The 27958-nt window shown below is 37.3% G+C and overlaps 2 protein-coding genes and 2 long non-coding RNA genes across 8 annotated transcripts in view; 2 read left to right on the forward strand and 2 right to left on the reverse strand.

Moving 5' to 3' along the window:
- The first annotated feature begins 2006 nt into the window (after positions 1-2006).
- LOC133531902 (uncharacterized) lies at positions 2007-7446 on the forward strand. Of its 3 annotated transcripts, none has more exons than XR_009801618.1 (3): positions 2007-2304; positions 3022-5581; positions 7062-7446. It is a non-coding gene; the product is annotated as an uncharacterized LOC133531902 (long non-coding RNA). The 3 variants fall into 3 exon arrangements; XR_009801617.1 differs by lacking the exon at positions 7062-7446 and having other exon boundaries at positions 3022-3392; positions 5401-6627; XR_009801616.1 differs by lacking the exon at positions 7062-7446 and having other exon boundaries at positions 3022-3392; positions 3873-5391.
- The window catches only part of LOC133531901 (uncharacterized), a 73567-nt gene continuing 52180 nt past the window's right edge, over positions 6572-27958 (reverse strand). The window contains exon 4 of the long non-coding RNA XR_009801615.1: positions 6572-6912. This is a non-coding gene — a long non-coding RNA (uncharacterized LOC133531901). The remainder of the gene's footprint in view (positions 6913-27958) is intronic.
- On the forward strand, positions 14812-24267 carry LOC133531892 (uncharacterized). Of its 3 annotated transcripts, XM_061870302.1 has the most exons (3): positions 14812-14978; positions 22327-22525; positions 22750-24267. In XM_061870302.1, exon 3 carries the CDS (start codon positions 22902-22904, stop codon positions 24120-24122), a length of 1221 nt encoding a protein of 406 aa, XP_061726286.1. In that variant the 5' UTR covers positions 14812-14978; positions 22327-22525; positions 22750-22901; the 3' UTR covers positions 24123-24267. The 3 variants fall into 3 exon arrangements, with proteins under 3 accessions (XP_061726286.1, XP_061726287.1, XP_061726284.1); XM_061870303.1 differs by lacking the exons at positions 14812-14978; positions 22327-22525 and adding an exon at positions 20707-21549; XM_061870300.1 differs by lacking the exon at positions 14812-14978 and having other exon boundaries at positions 22152-22525.
- LOC133531900 (pro-neuropeptide Y-like) overlaps positions 25674-27958 on the reverse strand; it is a 42258-nt gene continuing 39973 nt past the window's right edge. The window contains exon 3 of the mRNA XM_061870313.1: positions 25674-27127. Within this exon, the coding sequence (XP_061726297.1) occupies positions 27004-27127 (124 nt within the window). The 3' untranslated portion in view covers positions 25674-27003. The remainder of the gene's footprint in view (positions 27128-27958) is intronic.

The following is a 27958-nucleotide window of genomic DNA, read 5'->3' on the forward strand; positions in this document are numbered from 1 at the left end:
AGAGTTAGAGCAGCTTATTTAGATGCACCAGGTTTCTATTTTATCACCAATATAGTTGAGAAAGATGCATAATGAAGCCCTGTGAATGTCAGCTGCCGCGAATGAAGCAGTTAAAAGTTTAACTCATTTAAGTTTAACATCAAATAAGACTAATTATTGCTCTAAGCCTGTAAATTTAAATGACCAAGATGACCATAAATGTCACAAATGACCGGTCATTTATCAAAAACGAGGGTCTCTAAAAGTGAATATTTATGTTGCCGAGCGCCGCTTGACGGACGCTTTGCAACCCTACTTGTGTTGTGACATTGCTTTCAATGCTTACATTTGACCAGTTGAAGCACTTTTTAGGGCCACAAAGTTTGTGTCTAGAGTCATACTGTGTCGATATGTACTTCAAAAAATGGGCTATGTGCGTTTTAAACCACGCATTATGGAGGGTTAAACCTTAATACGATTCTAAAAGACAAAGGCAGCGCTTGCGCGGCATAGCGAAGCGAGGTCGAGGTATCGCTCGCTACCACTAGGTCGGCTACGATTGGCTCGCGCGCTCCGGCACGTCGACGGTCCAGCGCGCGTGGCTATGAATTTGGCGCCTTTTAAAATAGATTATACTATTATAATGCAAGATATTCACAGAAATTTCTAACTTTCCTTAATATTTCCGTAACGCATATTAATTTTTAAGCAACTATCCTATTTTTCAAAATTTTTAGCTTTGTCTATTAACTTAAGAACTTAGAGGTATTGTCATGGATTTAATAACTTTAATTTAATGTCCACAAAACAAAAAGCTAATTTTAGTTTAACAAATTATCACATTTAAAAAATCTAAATATTTGAAGCTTAAACTTTGCACTTTAATTCAATATTCAAAAACCATGTAATGATTAAGTAAATTTATCCTATTGTGAACTTTACGTCTTAGCGCTAAGGTTGCAAATTCCATGTGACTTCCATGACTATGAAGGGTACAGTTGTAACTGATGAGCAATTTTCGTAACTACATTAACTGTCACAATGGCTCAGCGGTAGATGCGTAGACTAGCGAGCGGGAGGTCCGAGTATCGAACCCCGGCGAGAAATAACTTTTCTCCTAACTTTATTTGGTTTTAAAAATAACTGGTTTATTTGGTTTTTCAATTTTCGAATTACCGAAATTTATAGTCATAAATCCGGGGATCCCACTTGTTGTGGGAGATTATTTTTTTGTAATTAAAGTGCCCCACTATTTCACCAGAGCGTACCGACCGCTATGACCTTTTTGGATGGATGCACAACAGTGCACACACACTAGGTAGCCAAAGAAACCCCGTCAAACACCAGGCAAAATCCCTCATAGCGCCCACATAATTTTAATCTTGGTTTAATGAGGATAATAGATTAGGACCTGGGCGACCGAGCTTTGCTCGGTTATAACTATTTATTGTATTATGGTGGTGTATAGGTGATAATCTTAACTATTTTTTTTTACTAAATTAAACTTGTCTAAAACAATAAAAATTAAAAAATTATATATAAACTTGAACATATAAAAAAAAAACAAAAGTTAGTCACCGGGCGAGATACGAACCCGTAACACTCGTTTAGCAGTCCGTGTCTTAACCCGCTGGACCAGACGGACAGTGGCCGGCAACACGAAATTAGCGACCATATTCTGCGTCGAAAGAAAACAGCATGAAAACTCGAAAACACGCGTTTTCCAAACTTAAGACTAATCTAGATAGATTGTATACCCCCAAAAACCCCCATATACCAAATTTCAGCGAAATCTTTAGAGCCGTTTCCAAGATCACAGAAATATATAGGTATATACAAGAATTGCTCATTTAAAGGTATAAAATAAAAAAAATATCACTTAGTATACTGAGAATTACATTATTTTACCTCCCTCGACAACACATAACAATCATTAATAAAATAATATATATACCTAATTTATATCTGACGCTCGTTCTAACTTTTATATTACAAATATGCTTAAAAATATGTCCCATGCCATATAATTACTATTACGCTGCACAAATTTCTTCAATGATGTATAATAACTAAGTAGTAGGCGTTATCATGAAGCCTTCGACCATGAATATTCAGAGTAAAAGCTAAAATTTCTGAACGCAACGGCCACGTTCCCGCGAACAGAACTGTCAACTTCATTGTGTTTATTCATGTAAGCCGACGACCATTAGGGCATAATAAAATAAAACGTTTTTAACTGAAAATAACAGTAAACATTTTATAAGAAAGCGAACGAATGTTTAATGCATACATAACTAAAATTCCGAAAAGGAACATAAACGTCGGGTAAGAAATACAGTGGAGTAATATCAAGTGCTAATTTGTTTGTTTTTTGACGTTTCTGCTATGCATTCTGGAGCACTATTCTAGGTGTCTCTGTGTGCTAACTGCATATGGTGGTTGTGCTGTGCATTCTGGAGCACTATTCTAGGTGTCTCTGTTTGCTAACTGCATATGGTGGTTGTGCTGTGCATTCTGGAGCACTATTCTAGGTGTCTCTGTTTGCTAACTGCATATGGTGGTTGTGCTGTGCATTCTGGACCACTATTCTAGGTGTCTCTGTTTGCTAACTGCATATGGTGGTTGTGCTGTGCATTCTGGACCACTATTCTAGGTGTCTCTGTTTGCTAACTGCATAAAATGGCTGAGCTAAGCAGTTTGGAGTGCTAACCTAGGTATCTCTGCTGCTATTTGCACTTGCCAATCTTTCGCATACTATACTAGGTGCGTTCACTGCCAGTAGCCTTGGGATATTGTGGTGTTATCAAATATCCCTTACCAACAGCACTAAGACATTGCTCATGTCCTACCCGCCAATGGGTAGTGGACCATAAGCCACCTACAAGTCTTACTAGATATAATACCTACTGAGTTTTGTGGCGTGTTAGAATAGACACAGCTCTTAACCTCAAGAATTAATCAATGTGGTATGCCAGACTAGGCTGTCTCTTGATATATACTTATCTTCAAGTAGGTGAATTTAAGTACTTACTCTAATTTCAGCAAGTGAAGAATGAAGCGAGTTAATTTTGACTTTGTTGGAAGGAGGCACCGCGCCAGAAGGTTGAATATGGGAATAATCCTTCTAGGACAATCTTGTTGTTTGCTTGCAGATATATAATTACGAACATTACAAAACAACAATGACCCGGACAAGATTAAAAAAAAAAAAAAAAAAAAAAAAGTCTGCCTTGTTAAATTACTGGTGCTCTGAAGATGAACCCAGAGACTCAAGCTGTGGCTGGTGAGACGTTTGTCAGTTGGGAACAAGGCTAGGTATCGAAATGAAACAAAATAAAGTTTCCTGTGACCTGTTCCCTCACTGTGATGATTTAGCACTCAATAAATTGTCTGCTGTAACCAGCTATGAAAAGGTAATGTCACTCTTAAGTGACCACTGGTTTTTTTTGTGTGATTATTATCACTGAGAATCTTACCTAAGGCAGCTGTTCAATTATTAAATCACAATCAATGGCATAAGAGGTTTTTAAATCATTTACTTAAACATGCTGTTGACAAGTGGTGTTTTAAGAAAGTTTAGCAGAAGTACTAATGACTTATAAATTATTGTAAGTCCTAAAGCCCGGTACTTTAAACTTCAAGGGCTCAACTATCAATATTTTTTTCTAATGTATGTTTTGCTGTTGCTTTTCTTTGTTATCATATTATAAAGTATTTATTACTTATTTACTAACAACATACAAAAACCCTGGTCAAAAGCAGCAATAAGGAAACGGAGCAACACTTTCCCCTCTGTGTCACAATGTGGTCACACTCAGCGACACCACAACAGCCTGTGTTCATTTAGAACAAATTCTTGAAAGTTGTGGTTAACTTAAATACACTTTTTTCAGTGCAATGACATCATATTTACAAGGAGTCAAGGATTTTGTCCTGGTTAATCATACAAAATTCCCTTGTGATCTGTGCCAATACCTACAGTTATTCTGAAAAATGATTACTATTGAGCAATCGACAGTCAATACTAGGAAGTTATGTGACTGTGATATATACTGTGTGTACAAAATATATGCCTATGATGTTCTTACACAAGAATATACACTTTACACAGCTTAATATTTAACTAAAACATTTTATGTACAAAACCCTAAGGGAAGTAAATACAGTTATATTTTTAATATAAGTAAATTGATTGCAACTAAGCAGTTTAAGTTAACAAAGCATTGGAATTGCCATGAAACTAATTGTTGCATGAACACTTTTTACTTGATTTTATGAGTGTAGAAAATATCTCTGATTCATGTGGAAAGCTGAGATTACAGTTTTAAGTCCTGTCATTAGACTATTTGACTATATGTCTCTCTAGCTATGTGTCAGACCTTTCATGAAGTGTCCAAGATCTAGAGGTCACACAATGAGCAACTGTTAGATGTTATATCTATTGTCCTTATGATAAATGTTTTTTAGACTATGTAGGTACCTATACAAGATGCACTCTATTATTCTTGATACCATATGGAGCTAGGTATAATCAAATTAAACTAGCTCCTTAGTACCTTAGAAAGCTGTCTAATATCTGGACTTATTTCTTTACCCAATAAGAAATAATGTCAACATATCACCTAGTGTGACTTATTTTGGTGGCTAATTGAAAGTAAAGGGTTATAAATATACTTTTTGAAGATATTTATTTACTATACAGTAATAGTTTATCGACCTGCTGGGGCAACCGTGTGGAAATGAGTTATCTGTGGGATTATGGAAGGAGCCTATTAATAGAATACATTACATTAATTTTATTCACCTTAATGGTGGTCTTTATATTTAAAGACGTTTCTTTCCGATTTACCAGACTGACATATTTCTGAGAAAATACAACACAGCTATCTCAATTATAAACCGCTTTGGTGAACTGAAATACTACTGTACAATATTTTTACCTCAAAACAATGTTGAGGAACAATTGGCATTGGTGTGAAACGAGACATAACAATATTAGTCTTAAATATTATAGATGAACTGTGTCATAGCTGATTGAGAGATAACTATATAAGATTTCGGAGATTAAACGTAAATTAAACAACGAATATTTAGAAATTTCCTGCATCATTTTGGAACTCATATACCGAGTTATTGGAGTCGCGCAGATGAAATATGTGAACGCTATATATATCCTGGTGTAGTAACCCAGATATTTTTTCTACATAGATGCTTGCACATTTTCTTTGATGAATTATTTTATCTATGCTTTCCTTCCATTCGAAATGAAATTTAAGGTACCTATTAAAGTTTTAGGAAAAGCAGAAGACATGGCAATAACCATATTGTACACAGTTTTTACAAATACTTACATGTTACATACAATTGTATAGATTTGAGCCCCAGCTCACATTTATAAAAACTTATTCCATTAACCGGCAGTTTCAGTAGTGTCCTTGCCTGGTTACCCCGGTGTTATCCGGGAAGTTCCATCACTGAAGCAGCGGAAAAGAGGAGAAGGAGAAAGGAGGAACTTTCGATTGGTGCGGCCAACAGCATGGTGGGGTGGAGTCTCTTATGCCCAACACCGTCAAGCAGTATCGTAAACACTTGAAACACTGGTGTATGTTTTGTGGAAATAATTACATTAATTATCTTATCGCATCTGTTCTAGCAATGTTTGCCATTCTGCTAGCATTATGTGATGAGGGATCTAGGTATGGAAGTGTCCATTTTTCTAAATCTGCTCATGTGCTTTTATTGGGATATAGACGACTCCTCAAATGATAGAGTGAAACGCTTTATGAAGAACGTTTTGTTTCGATTACACCCACCTCAACCTTAAAGTGTGACCTGGGACCCTTAATCAGTCTCAAATTATTTATCAACAATGCCACCAATGAAAATCTTTCATTACAGAATTAAGAGAAAGTTATGAAATTGCTTAGGCACTTACCTTATTTGCTATTGTTACTGCGCGCAGCGTGCAAACCCTGTCCTTGATAAAATATGTAATTTTTACTATTATTCTGATTTTCTGACCAAGTCCTTACAAAAATTTCAGCTACCTTTGCTATCCGTAGCATTTTTCAAGGAAAAACTAATTTGAAATGGTATGAGGCTTGCTCAGGGCGAATATATTTTAGCTATATATAAAAATAACGAATGGTATTCATTTGTGATGGTAGTTGTTAGTTATTATTTATTGCCCTCAAAAACCTCATATGACCATCACTTCCCAAACGATTTGTTCTTGATTAAGTCAACTTTTAAAGATAGTGGTATTGATATTTTTGTTATCACCACCCATTCAACCTATTATGCGTTGGTTTCAGCCAAAATCATTTAGGAGTAATATTGATGGAAAGAAAAACATCAAGTCCGAGTCTAATGATTTTGCTCATTTCATAATAAGGCCATAGTGCCATCCAATGATTGTGCTTGATCCTTAGTTAAGGAGAAAATAAGTGTTACTAAAGGTTGTAAGTAGCAACACACCGTTCTGTTAAATGGTATTAATGAAATACCTATTAATAAGGAACAATTCATTTTTTGTTTCAACTATTGTTGAGGATGCCTAAGCAGGTCTTCAAGGAAGACTTCTTATTAAAACTTTTGTACTTGTATTTATTTATATAATAAATAAATAAGGATCAAATTACAGTACAACTTGTCGCTCGTGTCTTTCAGAGGATTTATATATGATGATATATTCTTTTTGGTGATCTCACTAGATCTCTAAATAATGTTGTAAGAACTAAATATCTATATTGGAAATACAGTTAATGATAGCTAAAAAAGTTCCTTTTCTAAATGAAATCTTAGATTTCATTATTGAAATACAAAGCCAAAATAAAAACTTTGAAAACCTATCTCTAAACATCTACTTAGTTATTATACATCATTAAAGAAATTTGTGCAGCGTAATAGTAATTAGAAATTAAACGAACTTACCTGTAAGTGAAGTTCAATTCTAATTATATTAGCTGCACAAATTTCGAAATGATGATCCCTCCCGCCCAGTACCCGGGTTGTCTTGAGACAACCAGGGATTCTAATAGTCTAATCCCTGTCAAAGTTTTAAAGCAATATTGGCTTTGCAGATTTGTGGGCCAAGCTGTTCCATCTGTTGCCATATTCACTGCCAGCATGAGCTACGAGCATAGCGGATACCAAGTGTTTTTTCCGCTTTGTAGCGACAAGTGCCTGAGAATAGAGAACCCTAGCAGGTTACTGGCAGTGAAAGTGTTGTGTCTTGGCTTGTTACTCTAAACTAAATGAAGTTGACAGTTCTGTTCGCGGGAACGTGGCCGTTGCGTTCAGAAATTTTAGCTTTTACTCTGAATATTCATGGTCGAAGGCTTCATGATAACGCCTACTACTTAGTTATTATACATCATTTCGAAATTTGTGCAGCTAATATAATTAGAATTGAACTTCACTTACAGGTAAGTTCGTTTAATTTCTAAGCATAACTTTTCCATCTTTAGAATTATCATAACTTTTAGGGCAAAACTCTGGTCCCACTATTGAGCTAAGAAGTTACGCAATGCGACGAAATTAAAAATACATTTTAAGATCCCTGACAACATAATCTATAATTTGGTCGGGTTATGTGTAGGTACCACAAACTATACTAAATTCACGGTGGGAATAAAAAAATGTCCTCACATTTCAACATTATGTGACAAGGACAAACAATAATAACGCTTTCTTTGCTACTCCTACTGAAAGATAAATTAAATAAGACTATCCCGTTCGGTCATTTCCCTCCACCGCTCATGGCTGATCCAGTTGAATACTCGATTCATGCGTAAAACGTACTAGAATCGTGGTGGCTCCATCTAGTGACGATATTCATTATTACTTCGACAGCTATATCCGTCGTGCGCTGTTGCCCATAACGTAGTCAGTCGCAAAACTCGCAAATCGCAATATAATTGTGGTATCAAATTTTGTAAAATAATGCATTGAATTCGTGTTGTTATTAATGTTTACATTTCATTTATAGTGTTTTTAATTTATGGCACGTTAAATATCTCTTAATATGAAGGATAACAATTTCGTAATGGCTGATTGTGACATTTGGCGCCATCTATTGATATCGATTTAGAAATAATTATAACTAGTTCGAGATGGGAGGGCATGACGAGAGGTAAAAAAACGTAACAAACTACAAGTAATCAATTATTAAGACCAGTATAATCTTTCAAACTACCTACCTTTATGCTCATAGGTAGTACAAAAACATGAGAAAAATAATACAATAGTTATTTACGATACAAGTGCGAAAAACAGGAAATTCGTAACGAGTGGCGATGAATTAAAACACGACCGAAGGGACTTTTTACTCGCCTACAGATGGCGCTACACTTCGCTCCCATAAAGGTAGCCCCTATTTTACTTTTACTTAGACAACTCGCCTACAGATGGCGCTACAAGTCGCTCACTTAAAAGGTAAAGCCCTATGATGACATGAAACTACGAATGATGAAAAAGGAAAACGAGCTATTTTATAAAAATGTCCACCCGCCATCCTGACGTTAGATCGGGGGGTGGATGTTAATTTGAGCGTACCTCATTCTAGGGAGAGGTATACATATAGATTTTTAATAAAGGTGCACTGAAAGAATAGGTCTAACCATACAGAAATAAGAAGTAATAGAGTGCTCACTCCATACATCAGTTTTGGTACCAAAATGCTTATTATATGTATACGCAGTCGACATCTAGCATCGAGTAGTGGAACTCTCAGTATTGCTAATCGACAATAGATATCGCGGCAAACAAAAAGTCTAATAGTAACCGGAACTCTATTTTCAACTCCTACACTTACTCTGGTTATAATATTAGCTGATAATCGTCGAGTAGCAGTACTGAGAGTTCCGCTACTTGATGCTAGATGTCGACTGCGAATATAATTATTATATTAGTGTTTTTAATATGCCATAAATGGTAAGGAACCCTTCATGGGCGAGTCTGACTCGCACTTGGCCGCTTTTTTTAGTTTTTGTTCTAATACATAAATATTCTACATAAAATTGTCTACAAGAAAGATTTGGTCCACTTTTTCGCTAGGATCAATATTTTAAAAGATATCAGGGTGGGAAAGTTAATTAAAATCAATTCTACAGTCCGTTTTTTTTTGCGCTGGTGGCCTAGCGGCAAGAGCGTGCGACTTGCAATCCGGAGGTCGCGGGTTCAAACCCCGGCTCGTACCAATGAGTTTTTCGGAACTTATGTACGAAATATTATCATTTGATATTTCAGTCGCTTTTCGGTGAAGGAAAACATTGTGAGGAAACCGGTCTAATCCCAACAGGTTGGAAGGTCAGATGGCAGTCGCTTTCGTAAAAACTAGTGCCTACGCCAAATCATGGGATTAGTTGTCAAGCGGACCCCAGGCTCCCATGAGCCGTGGCAAAATGCCGGGACAACGCGAGGAAGAAGATTTAGATATTTCATTTTAACTTGTAAAAATTACGGAGCGTCAAGACCATTTTAAAAAAATGTTTAAAAATTATTTTATTTTTTTATTTTTTTTGTTTGTTTTAGTCCCGCTACCCCGCAGCAGGAATTGCAGTGCTGAGTTAGAATATGATAGGAGAAGTTTCAGGCAAATTTTCAGCTTGCCTCAAGGACCTACACCAAAATGTCTACCAGCTCTTCGTCTACATCCACGCCATCTGGTTTCCTACCGCGAAAACCGAAATTCGCAAATTGCGGGGATCTTTCTCTTTTACTCTCACTAAGACGAAATTAGAGTGACGGAGAAAAATGCCCGCAATTCATGAATTTCGATTTTCGCGGTAAGAGCCGTGATTTGATCAGACAATTTAATCAGATTGGCGAAAACTTGTTCTGGTCTGGACTGGCCTTAAGGGGTCTCCAAGAATCCTCCTCTTAGTCTTAAGGGATCTCACTCTCTCTCTCTTTAAGGGATTTATCTACGTTACTTACCTATTTACGTGTCCCAAAAACATGAATAATGATATATGTCTTTGAGACGACTAATATTATATTATGTATACCTTTTAACTCAATCGGTAGAGTAATTTAGGAGCAAATGACTGTGACAGACGTACCGGATCGCAACTAATAGTTTTTTTACAAAAACTTTGAAATAACCATATATTTCGGTTAATTTTTGCCTTACAAATGTAGGACTCAGTTGTGTTTTAAGATAACGACTTCTTATTATTAGATTTCCCAATTAGAAATGAAATAATTAACAAAGAACGAAAAAATACCGTTATCGTTCCCATACAAAAATACCGGTTTCTGATCCCTGAGACGGGCAGACAGACATACGAGTGATCCTTTTATGAAGAGACAGAGAAAGGTATCCGTTATTTTCAACTCTTAGCAACAATACAGCAAAAAATGTCCGGTGATCTAATAACCGCTTCACACATTTCCAGTATTAGGTACTCATTGGCCATCATAACTGTGATAATATTGTCATTAAAGGGGTTATCTTAATGACCCTACGCCAAATTAGATAAGAAATTTGTCATTTAGGCAACATGTGAGGGTTTATCCCAGTGCGTCATAACATAACCCATTTTTTTGGAATGTGGAACACACAGTGATACAAACAACTGTATCTTTTTCTTTTTCCTCGCGTTGTCCCGACATTTTTCCACGGCTCATGGGAGTCTAAGGTTTGCTTGACATTAATAACTTTAACTATATATAAACAACTGTATATATATTAATAACTTTTATTATTAGCATTCTTCAAGAAGCGGGTATTTAGGGTTCTCAAGGGTCGGCAACGCTTAAGTGGCTCCTATGGTGTTGCTTATGTCCATGGGCGACGATGACCGCTTCCCATCAGGTGGCTCGTCTGCTCGTTTGCTGACTATGCTAACATAAACCACAAAATATAATGGTTCCAACAACAATAACAATGCCAGTGTCAGGTTGAGGTTTTAGTAAATCAATTATTGCATATTGTTTTGTCTTATTTTTACCTTTGTTGTAAATAAGCCTACTATTGACATAATGAGCAAATGGTAGAGTATCTTCGGAGCATTTGATGTCACTTTACTAAGATGGGATGATTTTTGACAAAAGTCAGAAACTGCTTACTTAGTAACGAACGATCATATGGTTTTAAATGTTTTTTTTATTTTATATTTTGTACTCACGGACTTTCGGAGCGATTATATCCGAAAATCTTCACTTTAATAAATTAATGTGATTTCAAAGCCACTATTTTTTTTAACACGAGGTCATTCTAAAAATATGTCCGCGATCCATACAAAATGACAGAGTTTGAGACATGAAAACATTCATGGGGGTCCTGTCGGCAAGGCTGATCGACGCCACTGGAGACCATAGGGCTGGCGCCTTCCTCTCCCAGCGTATATCCCTGACAATGTGACAATACAGAGAGGTAACGCGGCCAGCGTCATGGGATCTTTGCCGCAGGCGGAGACTTTAGAAGGGGTATTCTTTTTATAACTAATTTGTTCATTAGTATATCTTTTAGTTTTAGTTTTATTTAATATTAGTTAAATTTTTAAGTAGTTTTATTTTATGGCTAATTTAGTTTTAATTTTATAGCTTGTTGGTAAAACCCTGTCATTGACAATTAAAATTTTCAGTTGATAAAAAAGAAAAGAGTGTTGGCAATTAGACGCAACCACATACATATTATCAGATACCTAATGACCCACCCAACGACGCCTCACACCATAGGATTGAAGCGAGAAAAATTGCCTTTTTTTATACTACGACGGCGGCAAACAAGCATACGGTCCGCCTGATGGTAAGCAGTCTCCGTAGCCTATGTACGCCTGCAACTCCAGAGGACCTACCTTCCTTGTGCTCAAAATTATTGTCCCCTTATACCTAAGAAAATATTTTTTTAGATCATAATCGGTTAATAACCTTTCTAGCATGATTTTAGATACTTACTATTACGGAAGGTGGAGATAAGGAATGGAATCTCCATATACCAAAAAGTGTCATGAAAATCCTTAAATAGGTGGCGCTACAATACCTAGAATACTTGAAAAAAAAATCAAATCATAGACAGCGCACTTCACTCCGTCAATAACGCCTAGGTTCTTAGCTACTCTAGCGCTACTCTGGAGAGATTTGGAACTATTATTTATAGCTGACCACTGGACACTTTTGCATAAGTTCTGCCTATGGAGATTCCGTTCCTTAACTCTACCTTCCATACTTACCTACTATCTTAAGCATTTGTTATCGAAATTTATGTGGAACTATTTATTTATTACAAACAAGAAACATGAATTAGAGTTGTATTTGGACAATCTCACCAATGACCAACAGTACTGTGCAAAGAGAATTTGAAATAACCGGATTGTCAAAGAAAACTTTGTAGTACAGTGCAGTAAATTTACTGCCATCTTTCGACACAAGATTAAAACTTTTAGAACGCCATTTGACTTCGATCCTCTTTTTTTCACTGATACGTGTTAAGTATCAAAAAGTGGCGCCATCTAATAGATCAAAGGCCAAAGGTATGGCGGTATCATTTCGAGCTATGGCGTCACAACCTTTAGCCGATGCCCGGTAAGATGGCGCCACTTTTTGATATCTAACAAGATTAACATATATCAGTGAAATAATAAGGATCAAAGTCAAATGGAGTTCTAAAAGTTTTAATCATGTGTCGAAGGATGGCAGTAAATTTACTGTAGCTACAAAATTTTCTTTGACAATCTACCGCTATTTAAAGTTCTCTTTTCATCACACTTGCTCGAAAAAGATCTTATTTCATGCAGGTGTAGGTACTAACGGATAAAGGCCTATTTTGTTCCCGTGGGAGTTATGGATTGTGTTTAAAATTCTGACGTTTATAATTTAGTATTTTTGTTTATGGTTAAAATTATTTAATTCGATTAATTTAACAGCCGTTTAAAATATTTTTACATAATTTTCAATCGTGGCTGAACGCCGAATAGGTCTGTGCCTTCGATGCCTAACCTGTCAAGAAATTACAAAATGGCGGACGAATGTTTTTTTTTTTTTTTTTTATTGGTATTCAGGACAACAACAGCCGTAGATATACAATTTACATAGGTATTTTTACATGGTATTAGGCCAATAACAGTTATCCGTTGGGTGCAAAATAATATACAAATATAATTAGTTAAACAAAGTAAGTAATAATCAAAGTGAAACTGTGCAAGCCCACAGTAACAGTAACAGTAACAGTAGGTGATAATCAACATGAACATTGAAGTTATATCACCGTATATAAGAATAATTGCGTTTAAAATTTAGTTTTTTCTTCGCAAGTGTGATGAAAAACATTGTGTCTAAGAATATTACAAGCTCGGGTCTTTAATTCCCACCTTCGTATCCAAAATTTCACTTTCCCCCTCGCTGCACAATATACTATTGCTATTACTTACCGGAGGACAGTTATGACAGCTTATTGCGTCGAAATAGGGTTTATTATTGGACAGGGGACAGCTGTGCTGTCAATATATGGTACCTAAACAGTATTATTATTTTAGTTTAGTAGAAACGCATCGCCAACAAACTGTTTTACAGTTTGGCATAACTTTAATTATAAGCGTAATGTTTTGTTGAATAAATAAATAAAAAATCCTCTCGGTAAGCACCATTTGGTAGGAGTAGTTGGGATGCCGCTGGGATAGTAACCAGCTCCAACCCCAGAGAATCAAGCTGAATGAAAATAAATAAATAAAATTATTTATTTCTAATGAATATTTACATGGGTACAGTTTTTACTAATCTCCACACTAGGCAATGCCTGTCCTGTGGAGGAGCGATTGACAATTTGAATATTATTTAGAAAATTTTGAAACAGTAGCCGATCGACAACCCGCCTGTTTCAACCAGGGGGCCGATTTTTAAATTTCGATCGATCGATTTCGTGTTCTAAGGTGGTTCGCTTTCCAAACAAAATACAGTAGCGTTTCATGAAGTCATTACACACTATTACTACATAAATATGTGCGCATCTATCTATACTTTTGAATATTCGTTTGCGCTTAATTGATAGAAAAACTTTATTTCATAGAGAAATCACGCAAAAAACGTTATTTTGGTGTTACATTGATAAAAATTATTACATTTTTTACGTAATTTCTGTATGAAACAAAGTTTTTCTATCAATTTCTCACTCAAGAATAATGAGAACCTCTTCACCATCATGAAACACATCGGCGAGATAGTTGGGTTCCCGATACAAACCAACAGTATTAATTACATATCCCGGATTCCTGTTCACAATTCTAAAGAAAAATCCATCATCGTTAGTTTCGTTAATCGATATATTAAAGAGAACTTCATTGCTTCGGCGAGACTGAGGAGGACTATATCAGCGGAAGAACTCGGATTCAAGGATTGTCATAACAAGATCTTTGTAAATGATCATCTAACACCTGATTATAAAATGCTGCTAACAAAAACGAAAACCGAATTGAAATCCAAGAACTATAAATATGTGTGGGTGAAATTTGCGAAGATTCACGTACGCAAGGATGACAACTCGAAAGTTCACGTCATTAACAACGAAAGTGATTTAAACAGATTACTTTAATTTGGATCTTAGTTTTCTTTTTGTCTTTAACTCTGTTCGCTAAAGTTGTGTCAACCTGTGCTAACAACAATTTCGGCCATGTATGCCAAAGTTTGAGTATCACTGCATGGCCCGGCCCGGCCGGTCCAGCTATTTATTGTTATCGGGTGCACGGCTTATCGCTATACGCATTCCAGATGCGCCGCTCAGGGCATGCTCACTTAATTATATTTGTCTTCGTCTATCATCGACCTTTGAAGTTATGCTTAATTACTCGCTCTTTCGCACTTACTAGAAAAGTAGAAACCGCTTATGTCCTCTTACGATTTCTACTTTGCGTTGCATTTATTTCCAGTTGCAAATGAAGTTATTTTACCTAATACGCTTGTTTAAGTTAATTCACTGTTTACCTAGCTCGGTTAATTTGTTGATATTTTATTATTGCGTATATTGCACCCGTAAATGGCTTTAAATAATAATGAGGGAGGTATTTATCCTACAATTTATTACCAAAACGTGAGGGGACTCCGTTCCAAAACTTCTTTATTTTATCGTTACTTAAACATTTCATCTAGTGTCCGACCGAAATTTCGGTTTCGGTTTCGGTTTCGGCCAGTTTCGGCCAAAAAATCAAGTTTCGGCCCGAGTTTCGGTTTCGGCCAAAAACGGCCGAACCCTTCGGCCGCGCCGAAACTTACAACATCGTACCTTCGGGTCGCGCTCGGCTAACGTCGGGCGCGCTCGGCACGGCTGGCAATATGGCGTCGCTCGCCTGACTCCGCCGGGAACTACCTAAATCAGTGCGCTTTGCTCGTGTAGACGTATCAATACGTGTTGTGTTTGTTCCGCCAATAATGGTAAGTAGTTTGATCAAGTATTTTAGTTTGTTTTTGTTGTGAATTCGTCATGTCATAGTTAATATTTAACGCTTTATTTTAATAGTTTGCTAACCTATTGACGAATATATTTAATTTTAAAGGTGTAAGTGTCAAGGTCCGTATCCGCATTGGGCTAGCGTGGGGACTATAGCCCAAGCCCTCTTGCACATGAGAGGAGGCCTGTGCCCAGCAGTGGGACGTATATAGGCTGAATTATTATTATTATTATTTGTATGTCTTTCCATATCTCGGGACCATGGGGTCCCGGACCTTTGGGAGGCATGCGTGGGGCCGAAGCCAACAGCGCAGAGGCCCTTTTAGACAAATTTGATGTTATGTAATACACCAGCTAGAACCCATTCACGGGTACAAATAGATACCCGTAAATCGGTCCCAGCTGGTGTAGGGGCTATTGTAAATAAAGTGGATAAGAGGGCCGGTTATGGTGTTGAACTTTGGCTGGTCAAAAGATTGGGCTATTGTAAAGAGGTCCGGACACCTGCCATAACAATGCTTAAACACGTTATTGAAGCAGGCGGTGACTTGCCGCTGACTAGATGGGCCCCTGAAACTGCCGTCGTAAAGACGACCAGGAGCAACACCGGTGTGAGTGGCTCAGGGGTGTCGAGAGGTGTGCGCCGCTTTCTACCCAGTGGCTGATAACAGCCACTGTGCCAACTCGCGTCTTTGACTTCCACCCCCGGAGCATATAGCTCTAACGATTCCCCTCTGGACGGCCAATGAAGGCAAGCCAGAGCTGAGCGTCCTGCGGGTCCCCTTGGGGTCCACTCCGACCGACAAAGACACGCCGGAGACGGAGACCCTGACCGACTCTCGGGAACACTCGGGTCCTTGGGGTCGTTACTCCCCAACAGCTCGCCACAAGCTGCCCTGCGGGCTTATTATTATTATTATTAAGTGCCAAGGTTAAGTACCTGCTCCATTAAAGTTTAAAATTCATCTTAATTGCGTGTACTATTAATGAAATAATAATAACGATTGTAGGAAGTAGAAACCTGTAATTATAGGTCGGCGAGATATTAATTTTAGAAAAAAACGGGCTTACTAAAATTTTTTCGACTTTTTAAGGATTTTTTTTTTATAAAAGGTTCGGTTTCGGTTTCGGTTTCGGCCGAAACTACAATGAAACCGAACCTTCGGTTTCGGTTTCGGTTTCGGCAAAAAAACATGTTTCGGTCGGTCACTAATTTCATCTTATGACATAATTTTACTAACAGAGACGTGGCTACTACCTAGATGGAGTATTGGACACGGAGTTATTTGATGATCGATATGTCGTTTGGCGGCGAGACCGTGATCCGCTTGTAACTGGCCAAAATCGAGGAGGTGGCGTTATTATAGCTACTCGCAGGGAGCTGGCAGTCATTCCAACCTACCTATCAATCAACAGCCGAGGATCTATGGGTGACCTTGACTATTAAGGGCCATCAAAACACATCAATTAAACTGCACCTATGTGTTTTATACTTATGTAAACAAAATAATCTTCTTCTCACAGCAATTATCTAATTTCCTCAACAGCCTAGGTGAAGCGGTATTACGTGGGTGTGATGACAAGTATTTAATAATAGGCGATTTTAATATGAGCAATATTATATGGACACATCAGCATTCTACTTTGATTCCCTCGAATTATAAAACTAACGATGAGTGTAGTTTAATTGATGAGTTAAACACGCTAAACTTAAATCAATATAACGATGTCCGTAACCAGTATGGTAAGTTATTAGACCTTGTCTTGTCCAATGATGTAGTACATGTTAGTGAGTGTTCGGACCCTTTAGTACCGATTGATCCATATCATAAAGCTATATTAGTTTCGATTCAATTTGCAAAAATAAGTAGTTTAAAACCCGCTCCTCGCATAAAATATTTTTACAATAAAGGTGACTATAGTTCCATTAACAACGAGTTGACCTTGATTAATTGGGAGGATGAATTCTCGCGACGCTCATTAGAGGAGTCGGTTAGCTTTTTTTATTCCATATTTAAAAAACTGCGATTTAAATATATCTCTAGTAAAATATGTCATACTGATAGTTTTCCTAAGTGGTATTCGCCCGCGCTAAAAAAAGCTATCAAAGAGAAATCTAAATATCTAAGAAAATTCCGTACATATGGTAATATATCAGATTTAATCTCTTTTAATTTTCAAAGGGACAGGGTCAAAAAACTTGAACAGTCATGTTTTGCAACATATGTTCGACGCCTCGAAAATAATATCGTTAGAGACCCGAAGCAGTTTTGGTCCTACATTAAGTCGCGTTCTAGCTCACATGGTGTACCGAGTTGTTTAAAGTATGACGAAAGATTGGTCAATACGGCCGCTGATATATGTGAGGCTTTCTCTAACTATTTCTATACAACATTTTCTGCGCCTAGTATTGATCAAGCGGTGCCGGTTGACTCTGTGGGTGGTTCTATCTCACATATAAGTAATATAGAAGTTAACTCAGATGCTCTTATAAGGTTACTGTTAAAATTGGATTCGTCCAAATCAGCTGGACCTGATGATATGCCGGCCCTCTTTCTGATTAATTGCGCGAATACAATTGTGATTCCAATATCTCTACTATTCAAGCGCTCATTTGCTGAATGTAACGTCCCTTCCATATGGAAATCAGCCTACATTACACCCGTTCATAAGAAAGGCCCAATAACGGAAGTAACTAATTATAGGCCAATCTCAAAACTCTGTATACCTGCTAAAGTACTTGAAAAACTAGTTTATACTCAAGTATATGCGGCAATTAAGAATTATTTTAGTCCTTTCCAACATGGTTTCCTGCGATGTAAGTCTACCGTTTCAAATTTGATACTCCTTAATGATTATGTAACTAAAGTCATGTCTGAAGGTAGTCAAGTAGATGTAGTTTTCACAGACTATAGTAAAGCGTTCGATAAAATTGACCATAGATTGCTAATCCTCAAGTTAAGTAATATGGGTATTCACGGTGATCTGTTGCGCTGGTTCACGTCTTATATTGACAATAGGTCGCAAGCTGTTGTCATTAACAACTATGTGTCTGGATGGGTAACTGTTCCCAGTGGCGTTCCTCAAGGATCGTTGCTGGGGCCTTTGCTTTTCAATATGTTTGTCAATGACATCAGTGATTGTTTCCACACTTCCAAATTGATATGTTTCGCTGACGACATGAAATTTTTTACCAAAATTAATTCATTGGATGACTCTGCTCTTTTACAAGATGACCTTACACGTCTTGTTGCATATTGCCAGACCAATAAATTAGATCTAAATGTATCTAAATGCTTTACTTTAACCTTCACTAGACAACAAAGTTCAATTCCAACTTCGTACAAGCTAAATGATCATGTGCTTAAATCTCTGTCATGTATGAAGGACCTGGGAGTCACCCATGATTCAAAGCTTTTATTTGATACTCATATAGATAATATAGTAACTAGTGCTACCAAGACTTTGGGATTCATAATGCGTAGTTCTTTACATTTTACCCAAATTAAAACTATAAAAGTTCTTTATTGTACATATGTCAGAAGTAAACTTGAATATGCGTCTCAAATTTGGAACCCCAGTTATAATATTTATATTAACAGAATAAAACGTATACAGAAAAAGTTTGTAAAATACCTCTGCTTTAAAATGAAAACTCCTTATAATTCATCCAATTATGAGAATATTTGTAAAAAACATCACCTTATCCCACTACATAAACGTCGACAGATTGCAGATATTACTTATATATTTAATATTTTAAATGGTAACATTGATTGTCCTGAATTGCTCGCTAAGCTCTCCTTCAATACTCCATCTAGGTCTAAAAGATACTTCCCTCCCCTCTCAATTCCTTTTTCATCACGTAATTTCAGAAAGAATAGCTTTCTACTACGAGCTGGTAAAAGTCTAAATGAACTAACGAAGGAGCGGGATATAGACGTTTTTAATAGCAACATCACAACTATAAGACGGATTCTAACAAACAAATTACTTGAGTGAGCGAGTCGTATGTGTTGGCATATTATTGTATCGATTAACGTATTTTCCTACTCCTCTACTGTTATCTGTCATTTATGCATTCATTAACACGAATATAAGAACATACATAAAAGATTTCAAGAAAAGTCTATATTGTCTACCACATAAAAGCTCTTGTGCTTTTATAAGCTATAACGTTACTGCGATTAATGGCTACCAACATAACAAAACCAAAACGAATACAGTTTTAAACTAAGTGCATTGATGCCAACTTACAAAATATTCATTTGGTTGCATAGTAAAAATAATTACTTCATAAGTCAGAAACACGCATGTGACACCCGTAATATAGCAACACCCATAGACTACGAAGACCGCTTAGCGTTGCTTGTTAGTCTCCGTAGGCTACGGTGGCCAACTTTGAGAAAAAACTGTCCAAAAAATTAATTTAGCAAGTAGCAAGTACCAGGGCCTCATAAGTTACGAGGAGGTGTCGCCGAGCGGCCGGCCGCGGCCCGGGGCGGGCCGGGCGCGTAACAAGGTATGCTCGCGCGTCTTGGCTATATACTTTTGCTGTAATTTGTTTACCTAAATTAAGATTTATTTTTGTTGACTCGTAGGAAAAATATTGTATGCAACGTTGTATAAGTAGGTCAAAAAATTCTCGTGGCGTATTCCTTTACAATGTTCGCCTACGCCTTCGGCTCCGGCTCACATTGTAACTCACGCCACTCGCCTTTTTTGACCCTTCTTATACAACTGTTGCATAAAATACTATAAGTTTACTAATAAGTTTTAGTTTCTTTGTTCAGTATATAATATAATAAGTAGTGACCGACCGAAACATGTTTTTTTGCCGAAACCGAAACCGAAACCGAAGGTTCGGTTTCATTGTAGTTTCGGCCGAAACCGAAACCGAAACCGAACCTTTTATAAAAAAAAAGTCCTTAAAAAGTCGAAAAAATGTTAGTAAGCCCGTTTTTTTCTAAAATTAATATCTCGCCGACCTATAATTACAGGTTTCTACTTCCTACAATCGTTATTATTATTTCATTAATAGTACACGCAATTAAGATGAATTTTAAACTTTAATGGAGCAGGTACTTAACCTTGGCACTTAATAATAATAATAATAAGCCCGCAGGGCAGCTTGTGGCGAGCTGTTGGGGAGTAACGACCCCAAGGACCCGAGTGTTCCCGAGAGTCGGTCAGGGTCTCCGTCTCCGGCGTGTCTTTGTCGGTCGGAGTGGACCCCAAGGGGACCCGCAGGACGCTCAGCTCTGGCTTGCCTTCATTGGCCGTCCAGAGGGGAATCGTTAGAGCTATATGCTCCGGGGGTGGAAGTCAAAGACGCGAGTTGGCACAGTGGCTGTTATCAGCCACTGGGTAGAAAGCGGCGCACACCTCTCGACACCCCTGAGCCACTCACACCGGTGTTGCTCCTGGTCGTCTTTACGACGGCAGTTTCAGGGGCCCATCTAGTCAGCGGCAAGTCACCGCCTGCTTCAATAACGTGTTTAAGCATTGTTATGGCAGGTGTCCGGACCTCTTTACAATAGCCCAATCTTTTGACCAGCCAAAGTTCAACACCATAACCGGCCCTCTTATCCACTTTATTTACAATAGCCCCTACACCAGCTGGGACCGATTTACGGGTATCTATTTGTACCCGTGAATGGGTTCTAGCTGGTGTATTACATAACATCAAATTTGTCTAAAAGGGCCTCTGCGCTGTTGGCTTCGGCCCCACGCATGCCTCCCAAAGGTCCGGGCCCCATGGTCCCGAGATATGGAAAGACATACAAATAATAATAATAATAATTCAGCCTATATACGTCCCACTGCTGGGCACAGGCCTCCTCTCATGTGCAAGAGGGCTTGGGCTATAGACCCCACGCTAGCCCAATGCGGATACGGACCTTGACACTTACACCTTTATAATTAAATATATTCGTCAATAGGTTAGCAAACTATTAAAATAAAGCGTTAAATATTAACTATGACATGACGAATTCACAACAAAAACAAACTAAAATACTTGATCAAACTACTTACCATTATTGGCGGAACAAACACAACACGTATTGATACGTCTACACGAGCAAAGCGCACTGATTTAGGTAGTTCCCGGCGGAGTCAGGCGAGCGACGCCATATTGCCAGCCGTGCCGAGCGCGCCCGACGTTAGCCGAGCGCGACCCGAAGGTACGATGTTGTAAGTTTCGGCGCGGCCGAAGGGTTCGGCCGTTTTTGGCCGAAACCGAAACTCGGGCCGAAACTTGATTTTTTGGCCGAAACTGGCCGAAACCGAAACCGAAACCGAAATTTCGGTCGGACACTAATAATAAGTATTAATATTTGAAAATATTAGTGGTAACACGTTGTAAAAAAAAAAAAGAATCTAGTGCTAACCACCAATTATCTGTTAACCTGTTGCTACCGGTGGGAACCTATAATTGGCTCTTTATATATATATAACTATTGTACAATTTATAGCTGTTAGTTCTCCGAACAATAAATAATAAATAATAATAATAATAAATTTAGCGCAAACTAATATTCGAAAGTAGATAGAAGCGCAAATATTTATGTAGTAATAGTGTGTAATGACTTAATAAAAGGCAACTTAATTTTGTATGGAAAGCGAACCACCTTAATAATATCTCCACTACTAGGAATTTAAATTCTACTAATAGAATTGAAAACGAGTGATAAATTCCACTGGATTCCTAATATCTGTGGCTCCCACTTCAAAAATATCATTTCGCCGTTTTCTACAGATTTTCGAGTGACGTAAAATTGGCCCCCCAGGGGGCCGATTTTTGAATCCGACCACTCGATTTCGTGTATTTTGTTCAATAATATTTTCACTACTAGGAATTTAAATTCTCCTAATGGAATTGAAAACGAGTGGTCAATACCACTCGATTCCCAATTTCTATCACTTGTATTAAATAAATAGCATTTCGCCGTTTTCTACAGATTTTGGAGTGACGAAATCAAGCACTCGAAATTCAAAAATCGCCCCCCAGGTCTAGCCAAGATGACACTTTACTCTATACAACATCAACATCAAGCACCACTTGGCGAAGCGAAATGCTCTCGCAAATCATTATATCGAAGAGAGGAAACTGCTGATGAAGATCAAAACCGAACTTCCTAACAAAACTTTCGACATAAGGTATTGAACTTGATATGTCTTAAACATTATCTTTTTCTTGTTAATGTGACCTCTGCCTTTACCCTCTTATCTCTCGCCTATACTTTGTTTACACGTATCATTTGAATATAAACACAGCACAAGCCATATTGTGAGCATTCGAGTCGGGAATTTGAATTTGAATCATCGTGTGGTCCAAGAAATAATGGACGTCTTTACGTTCCTCCCCATCGCTATACTTCTAGTGGCTCCGGCAGTCATCGGGACTCCAGTTTCATTCGCTACATCGATCGATCACCGTGTGGCTCGTGAGTTTAACAACACCACTGCTTTCACAAGAATAATACCTTCTAAAGACATAACCATCCGTGATGCTATCTACATCACACCTGAACTCATGTTTGTTGGCAAATCGAACGGCGATATTTTTAGATGTCTGTACAAAGATCCCAGTGTCTGCGAGATGTTCTACTCCTACAGCAGCTCTACATCTGTCACTGCAATAGTTATTAATGGAGAGTATCTTTATGCATCGTTGTTTAACGGGGTTATGCTGAGATGCGGCTTATACGAGAAAAACTCTTGCACGACATTCAATAACCACAATCAGATGAATGCCTTGGTCATATCAGGAGGATATATACACGCGGGTATGCAAGATGGACGAATGCTGAGGTGCGAGCTTCACCAACCGAACACATGCAAGAGTTTCAATACTTTCAACGGTGCTGTAACAGCATTAGCGGCCACGGAGAAGTACATCTACGCCGCGTTGGTTTCAAGGGATATCTGGCGCTGTTCAGTAAGTTCAGAAAACAGTTGTCGCTTGTTTGAAAGTGGCTCAGCGTTGTACAGTGAACTACGAGGACTCACAGCTAGAAAATATTCCGTTATTGGTGTTACGAATGGTGGTACGATGTGGAACTGTACTCAAGGTCATCCTTGCACGTCAAATTCACTGACTGGCTCAGGTTACACGAACACGGCAGTTTTTGACGGTTCCCTTTACGCGGTACATTCTTCAAACATAGTGAAATGCGAATGGGATGCGTTTAACTGCTCAGGGTACGATGTTCACCAGAGTTCTGTAAGCATTGCATTTGCCTATAAAACTTATAAAATGCAAGAGAGATTCGCAAACGAAGGGAAGACATGTTTGTCCGACGCTCGGTGTCCGCCATTTATGACTTATTACAACATTAACGAAAGACCGATTCTGGAGGTGTTCGTCAAAGAAGGAAGACTGTATAATTCGCAAGGGATTTTAGTGGACACGAGAGAAGCTGATATCGGACAGTCGGGGCGAGCGGCGATATTTGCCATGGGAGCAGATGGTCAAATCTTACTGTCAAATGTGCATAACACTGTTCTGCGGACCTCCAGCCTGTTTGCTGGTCACCCTGTGGCCTCCGCTGGTGAGATGGTAGTCGAAGAAGGCGTTATAAAGTCTATAAGGGCATGCTCCGACCACTACCGGCCCGACGTCGAGCTGAATCAGCAGGTGGTCGATGTTTTAAAGATGACAGGGTACACGGACAGGATTGAGTCTCTCCCGTGTTGCAGTGACAACGTGTGTGGCCAGGAAAATGTGGAAGAAAATACAGTTGAGAATCAATAGCTGATTTTTCTACCTTCTGTCTGTACTCTGTACACTGCCGAGTCATACACCAAAACGGGCGATGTGTCAATGTTGTATTATGTTGGTCTTAAAGGTATGTAATTTTTAGGCCCTGGACTCAAGAATAAAGTTTATTTTATTTGTTTCTACTTGTTTTGTTTTCATCGGCAACCATTGAATATTAGGGTAGCTTGGAAAACGATGTAATTTAGAAATTAACAAATATCTACGAACTAGCATTTTCTGCTATAACAACAGTAAGACCGCACTCCCTTGGATAGCGTTGCAGTAGCGTAATTGTTGCCAAAGTATCAAGTGCCTCTGGTTTAGTAGATATCTATTAGTGATTTTAAAATTTACCCCACTGCCCTATTGCACAGAATTCGTATCCAAGATATTAAGTAGACTTTTTGCCCTTTTTTCGATCCTGTTTGTGCCTTCTGCTTCTGGTTATTACTAAAGTAAATTCGTCTTCGATATTCCTCTTCTAGGATGTGAGCTGGCCATACCTTCACACTGTACTGGTCTTATGACTAACTCTTTCGCAGTCCAGGCTGGTCGTTTTTGGAATTCACTCCCTCTAAATATAAGACAAGCTCCAAGTAAGTTTTCTTTCAAGCGGATGTTACGTAAGCATTTGACGACCGGTTTGGCCTAGTGGGTAGTGACCCTGCCTACGAAGCTGATGGTCCCGGGTTCAAATCCTGGTAGGGGCATTTATTCGTGTGATGAGCATGGATATTTGTTCCTGAGTCATGGGTGTTTTCTATGTATTTAAGTATTTATAAATATTTATATATTATATATATCGTTGTCTAAGTACCCTCAACACAAGCCTTATTGAGCTTACTGTGGGACTTAGTCAATTTGTGTAATAATGTCCTATAATATTTATTATTATTATTATCTTTATTCATTCAATATCTTAGGTTAGGATTTTTTATAATATGGATATAAAAGTAAAATATAAAAACACTTACAAAACAATACAAAAGATATAAACACATTATAAAAAACCTAACCTAGGGTGCCGCCAGCAGCGGGGCAGGGCCCAAGCTGCCGGTGGTCAGGGCCGCAGAGAGAGGAACCGACGTACTATACGCGCCGTATTATTATTATTTATTATTATTTGCTAAAACAAGAGTTCGAATAATATCCATCATTATTTATAGTGTGTATTTCATAAATATGTGGTAGTTTATTTATATATATTTTTAATTATTTATGTAGTTTATAAGTATATTTTGCTTTTTTTTATTCATTCAATATATTTCTCTCTCTCTGCACCAACTGTAGGTATTTTTGTTTGGCCCTATGGTTGACTGGTAGAGAATGCCATTTGGAATTAAGTCCGTAAGTTTAAATAAATAGTTAATTAGTTAAGGATTATTGACAGTTCATACATACATTTGCTATATAATTACTACTCGCATGGCAAATGTATGTACTCGTAATAAACTTCTCAATGGTAAATAGGCCCCAATATGAGGGCCAGCCACCTCTCCTACAGACACACTTGCCCGTATTGACCTTACCTAAATAAAACAACTGTAACTTTGAAACTTTTGCATTTTCGAATACAATTACAACTAACCCATAACTGTTCATATTTTACACTACATTTTATTCGAATTATTAAATCCCTGAAAATAATTTATCACCCAGCCTGTAAATTATGTTTAGGGATATTAAAATAATAATTGACTAGACAGGTAGCAATAATTGACTAGAATAAATAATCGATTTATACTCGTAGATGTTTACAGAAAATTATTCAATTATTGTAAATTTTACATGTGTTAAATTTTCTTTAAAACTTCAAATTACTTTTGCTTTTTACATTTTTGTTTTAAAATTATTATAAAACTCAACAAACATTCTATGACAATAGTATATAATAATAACAAATATATCATTTGCGTCAGAATCATCCATTGGGCAACCTTACGGCTAATTTTAAAAGTCCACCTTCAGATACCTGTAGGTTTACACGAATTTTTAGTCAAATGCTAAAATAAATTATACATTATTTTATGTCCCACAAATAAAATTTATATGTAGATAATTAACAAATACATATTGCTATTTTATATCTTTCATTATTGCAACAGTAAGAGTTCATGAAAACAGTTTTAAATATTGATTTAGGTAATTTCTTTCTTTTAGTCACTCTTATAAAACAAAATATAATAAATTGTATTAACCATATATAATTTTTGAGCCTTTGCAATATTTAAGGTGTTTTATATTGCTAGCAATATTTCCAGGGAGATCATTCTAGAAATTACTAATCAATTGACATATATGGCAAAAATCAAATTAGTGTAAAGAAAATAATATTAAATTAAAACCTTATTGAAAGTTTTTTTTAAACAAACAGATCATGTATATTTTAGTATCTTCATTTGTTATACATTTACGGGTATTCGTAATGTCTTCGTTGATAGTGTCGGACCAAACTAAAACGGCACGGCATTGGCAATGACAAATTGTGGCAATGTCGTCATTAATGTCATTTTTAAACGAAAATATGACGTTTGTAAAGACACACCCTCGTTATTGTGTTCACGTCAGTGCTAATTCAGTTTATTCAAACTATTTTTTTTAAAGTAGTATTACAAATTATAATTTGCTTTCCAAAAAAATCGTCGGGAATACTACCAACAAAAATAGTCATCATATTTATGCTTCGCAAAAATCTTTGCTTAATACTCACTTGTTTATGTTTATTAACAAAAAATACACGGTAATGTATACCAGGAAACGTATTTAACATATACAATTCTAAGAAAACCTCAGCAATATTTCCGACTATTTTGATAATATTTATACATCGGCAATATTTCCGGCAATATTGCGAAAGTCTAATGCAGTCATCATTTTACTGGTACGCGAGGGCCTTAAATACTGTATCGTCGTTCAGGTTCTGAAGGCTGTGGTCGAAAAAAGGGAACTCCTTGAATATTACCGACGCGTCCGATATGTGCATCTGTCTTTTACCGTAACTGGAAAGAAAAGAGTACTTTTAATTAAGTGAAAACAATTAAAAACTCTAGTTTAATGAGTGAAACGAATCCGTCGCCAAAGACCCGCTCCCATTGAAGTTACGCTCTTGGGACTGGTACCAGTAATAGGATAGTATAGACAAATCCTGTAAAACAAGTATTTACCATCAGTTTTTAAAAGGTGGCAACATTTTACCATAAACAAGAGCCAAATAGCGATTTATGTAAAAATTACCATTGACATTTGTTAGTTTGAAAACTAATGGCGCCATACATCCCATGACTGGAGCATAAAAACATAGTTTTAATTTGTTAATAATATTGAAACCAATTGCAGTAGCTTTCATTATATAGGGTGACCTTAGCCATTGGACAAACCCTGAAATCCCACGTAGGGTTACTTCTCAGGAATGCTCTGACGTTAATATTTTTTTAATTAGAACAAAAGAAAAAGAAATCGAACAAAAGTTATTTGCAATAATCGACAACAAAAAGAAACAGACTGTTAATCTTTAGCAGTGTTTGTGACAATTTGTTCGAAATATTTGATAATGATGACATTTTTCAAAAGTCAGAAGCTTATTAGTGTCATAAATAAAAAAGATAATCAAAAAGGTCGAAGAAGGTTCCATACTATTCTTTGAGGATATTACCTTAGGAGCTAATAACACATACAGGCGGCTCCAAAGTAAAAATTGATAATTTGTTAATTTCTTCGAAACCGCTACACCGGCTGTTATGATACACTGGTTCTTTGTACACTGGTTCTAAATATCCTAATGCATATGTACATTTCGGCTTTGTCCAATGGCTAGGGACATACTGTATATA

The sequence above is a fragment of the Cydia pomonella genome, chromosome 26 (genome assembly GCF_033807575.1).
Source record: "Cydia pomonella isolate Wapato2018A chromosome 26, ilCydPomo1, whole genome shotgun sequence".
Classification (NCBI taxonomy): domain Eukaryota; kingdom Metazoa; phylum Arthropoda; class Insecta; order Lepidoptera; family Tortricidae; genus Cydia; species Cydia pomonella.